Raw genomic sequence first — 3,967 nt, forward strand, 5'->3', positions numbered from 1 at the left:
ACCCTAGCTCACTCACTTTCCCCTCTCTCTCTCCGTCCTCTCCTCTCCCCGCACCGATTCCAATCGAATCCGGCTCAATGTCGAGCTCCGGCAGCCGCTCCAACGAAGAGCTGGATCCGGAGTATGAGCTAGCCCTCCGCGTCGCCTTGGAGCGGTCCAAGGTGGAGACCGGGGGCAACTCTGGATCTGCAGCCTCGGCGCAGCTCGGACGCCGGCGCTGGCCCCTCCCGGCCCCGGGGCAGCTCCACAGGCGGCCTGCGCAATCCGTGCCTCCCCTACGTTGTCGCCTGGCCCCGCCGGCTGCCGCTCCCCCTCGTGGGCAGCCGTGGGTGCTTGTGCCCGCCCCGCCGGCCTGGATGCCCACGCCGGAGTTGGAAGCGCGCGCCGCCCGCCTCGAGAGGCAGCGGGCAAGGGAGAGGGACGCTGCGGAGAGCTCTGTCCGCCGCCTCCGTGGGTTACCGGCGGAGCCCGGCGAGGACGAGCGGCTCCTCGCATGGGTCTACCGCCTGTTGCTTACGACGGTGGAGATAGATGCTCGGCGGCTCCTCCGGAAGAATGCGAAGGCCCTTCGGCTTGCCATCGAGCAGTCCGAGCGGGAGGCGAAGGAGAAGGCGGCGGAGGCGGCTCGGCTGGCCAAGCTCAGGCGCCAGCAGGACCAGGCCGTCCAGCGCCTCGTCATCATCTCCTCCTCGTCCGACGGCGACGGCTCCTCGTCCGACAAAGCAGATGATCCTCCACCAGCCACCGACGACTACAGCTACGCCGACAACCAGAAGGGGAAAGGGCCGTCCCGGAAGTGGTGAAGTTCAATTTCATTTCAAGTTTTAGATGTAGTATAAATTTGTCCGTCGTTTATGTGAACTTTGGTGAACTATTGTGCTGTCCTATGTCTGATTCTATGTCCGGTCAGTTGATCTACGTAGTTTGATCGACATTGCATGATTTAGTATGGATATAGGGGTTCGGATATGAGATACAGGCATGTGGACAACGCGATTTGAGGGGTGCCCGGTCAGTGCCCGTGGACGCGCCCGGACGCATCCGCGGGCGTTTGAGGGGCCGGATTTGCCAAATCCGACTGTAGATGCTCTTAGTACATGGAAAATCATAACGGAACTGGTTCCTTTTCCAGTTGTCGTTGATGGTAATAACATTCTCGATATATTTTTTGCGAAAATATCAGACCTATTATGAAGATTCACCCGTAGTACAAAACACCCCAAACATAATAAAAATTACATCGAGGTCTATGGACAACCGAACAACCATTGCCGCCGCCAGAACAACCGTTGACGCCGCTGTCGCCCCTCTCATACCGGAGCTGGCTTGACCTTATCGATGACAGCGTGGAAGTCTTCGTGCACGTGCCCCTAAGGACCAACGTTTGGGAGCCGCAGTCGTCGCCATTGAATCCTTGAATCGCTCTGAAGAACATGACAGCAAATCTCGTTGTTGCGTACGCACGACGAGAAACCCTAACTTCGCCGCTCCGAGGAGCTGGCAAGAATCTACGCCTGAGCTCCGTCTAATCCGTACCGACGAACGAATTTAAGGAGGATCGGAGTCCGGAAGACTGACTCGAAGAAGAAGCGCCGCCCTTGCGAGAACCAAAACCCTACCTATCTAAGTCGAGGCACCAGGAATACCCTCCCCCGCCACCGGCCGCCGGAGCGGCAGACGGAGGGGAGGCGAATCCACGGGCTCGCCGGTGAAGATCGAAGGGAAGAAAACTTCCCTTAGTTGCCTTGCGAGAGGGGAAAGAATACTATATGCGTACGCACCAACTGAGGTAATTAATGGTTTTGCCAACTCAGGTCCCTAATTTTCTTTTCTGGCGTCGGTCGATTTCAGACCAAAGCTAAAGGCGGGGACGACACGAGGAACAACAGCAATGAGCGTCGGCCACGGCGAGGCCGATCCAGTACCTCGCCGGAGATGGGGATGGGGGCTGCAAGCGGGAGAGAGCTGTGACATTGTTCTAGGGCGAATGCGAGGAAGCAGGTTGATGGGTGCAGGTTTGGGTGCCGCTCGCCGGAAAATTGGAAAGTTTGGTAGTTGCGGCCATGGCGGTATTTGCTTGTATGCGTCTCATCTTTGTATCGTTATTATTATGAAAATACAAGTAATGCATGTCTATTGGTGTACATCTTCAAATTTTTTTTTTATTGCATGCATCACTTTATTATTCCAAATACAGAACATTATAACAACATTGCTTTGCAGTCACACATGTACTACCCCATATACACAAAGAATTCCGTAGCTCGGAGAGAATTGAACAAAGAAATAACCAAAGAGAAAACCACAATTAAGAAAAAAGCGCAGTGAAAGAATTGCCAAATTTTACAATAACATGAACTCGCTTGCAGGTTAGAGCAAAGAATGAATCGAGACTGAGTAATCTTTCACCATGCATGCACACGTACGTGCGCAGCTGTACCACTCCACTCAGTACTAGTTGATTGCGCGGCAGTTCTTCCTGATCTGGCCCTGGTAGCCGGACTTGACCTCGATGCCGGCCATCTTCACCATGGCCTTCTCGAACCTGTCCTCCCACCACCCGGGGATGTTGGCGTTGTCCACCACCATTCTCGCCGTCTCCTCCGACGTCATGAGCGCCGCGTCGGAGGTGAAGAGCACCGTGTGCGACAACACGTTCTTGTAGTACTGCCTGTCCAGCTTGTTGGGCGTCACCACGTCCTGCATCACCGTCGGGTCGTTGCCGCCCGGGGTCGCGTCGGCCGGGCACTGCCTCCTCAGGAACGCGGCGAGGCCGCCGTTGATGTCGGAGGGGGCGTTGAGGCGGTCGGGGACGAAGGAGGAGCAGTGGGAGCGCCCGATGGTGTGCGCGCCGGAGAGGATGACCAGGTCCTCCGTGTTGAGGCCCTTGACGACGAAGCTAGCGACGAGTTCGCTGAGGTTGGACGCCGGTGGGACCAGGAACTTGAGCGGCCCGGAGGCGTTGGAGAAGGTGCCGTCACGGCGGCCGGACGGCATTTCGAAGTTTACCTTGCCCCTGCTGAGGATGCAGGACGCGTCACGGGCCGCGAAGGCGATGATGTCTGCGCAGGAGACGACGCCCGGGCAGGCCGCCTCGACGGCGTCCTTGATCGCGTCAATCAGCTCGAAGCCGCGCAGGGAAGGGTCGTTCGGCGGGCTGAGCTTCTCCGGTGTCGGGCTGAACGGGGTCGGGTCGAGGAGGACGGACGCATCACATCCCTAATCAACAACTCAACGAAATTAATCAAGCCTGGCTAATCAGTTGTACATAGATGTTTGCAAGTTCGTTTATAAGTTTCTTGCAGTACCTCGACGAAGCAGTCGTGGAAGAGCATGCGGATCATGGCGGCGCCATTGCCGGGGTTCTTGGAGATGGCCTTCTCCATGACGCCCTTGACAACGGCCTCCGCCTGGGGGCACTTGTCGTGGTAGAACCCGATCTGCAGTGGCCAGAATGGGCTGGCCTGGCACCCCACAGCGAGGAGCAGCAATGCACAAACCATCAGATTTGCAGGAATAGCCGCCATTTTTTCGAAGCTAGCTTGCTAGCTCGACTAAGATTAATTGGACGGGAAGAGAGAAGCGTGAAGTGGTCGATCGGTGGAGAATGCGTGTTGCCATAGCTCGAGCATATGAAGCTACTTATATACCAGGCATTCAAAGACCTAGCCTTGGCCGAGAATGCATCTGTGTTGCCGCGTGCTTAAAATTAACAATGATTATTTTGGCTTCGTTGGAACGTTACTATACACCGGTAGTTGCCACCAATCTTAAGCGTCATTGAATTCGGCCACTGTACTCTTTTTCTTCCCAGTGGCTCCGAAAATTAATCAAAGAGCGTTGGTAATGATATGATACAGAAATAATGGTAACAAACATTAGCCTGATGGTTACATGCAGTTGACTCGACTGATATGTGAACCGGTCATGTACATAAGCTGGAGAGCAATAGCTAGATCGAGCAGCT

At 55.6% G+C, this 3,967-nt stretch overlaps 1 protein-coding gene across 1 annotated transcript; it reads right to left on the reverse strand.

The window, feature by feature from the left end:
* Nucleotides 1-2,156: 2,156 nt before the first annotated feature.
* LOC109783227 (peroxidase 2) lies at nt 2,157-3,629 on the reverse strand. Its single transcript, XM_020341826.3, has 2 exons — nt 3,309-3,629; nt 2,157-3,219 (listed from the first exon to the last, which is right to left on the reverse strand). The coding sequence occupies exons 1-2, from the start codon at nt 3,525-3,527 to the stop codon at nt 2,455-2,457; spliced, it is 984 nt and encodes a 327-aa protein (XP_020197415.1). The 5' UTR covers nt 3,528-3,629; the 3' UTR covers nt 2,157-2,454.
* Nucleotides 3,630-3,967: the final 338 nt, after the last annotated feature.

Source organism: Aegilops tauschii, chromosome 3, assembly GCF_002575655.3.
Source record: "Aegilops tauschii subsp. strangulata cultivar AL8/78 chromosome 3, Aet v6.0, whole genome shotgun sequence".
In the NCBI taxonomy this organism is placed as follows: domain Eukaryota; kingdom Viridiplantae; phylum Streptophyta; class Magnoliopsida; order Poales; family Poaceae; genus Aegilops; species Aegilops tauschii.

Bases quoted from the DNA above. Each gene is read 5' to 3' on its own strand.
- LOC109783227 (XM_020341826.3), bottom strand. From the start codon at position 3,527: ATGGCGGCTATTCCTGCAAATCTGATGGTTTGTGCATTGCTGCTCCTC. The intron at 3,220-3,308 runs GTACTGCAAGAA...GTTGTTGATTAG, and splicing joins TCCACGACTGCTTCGTCGAG to GGATGTGATGCGTCCGTCCT.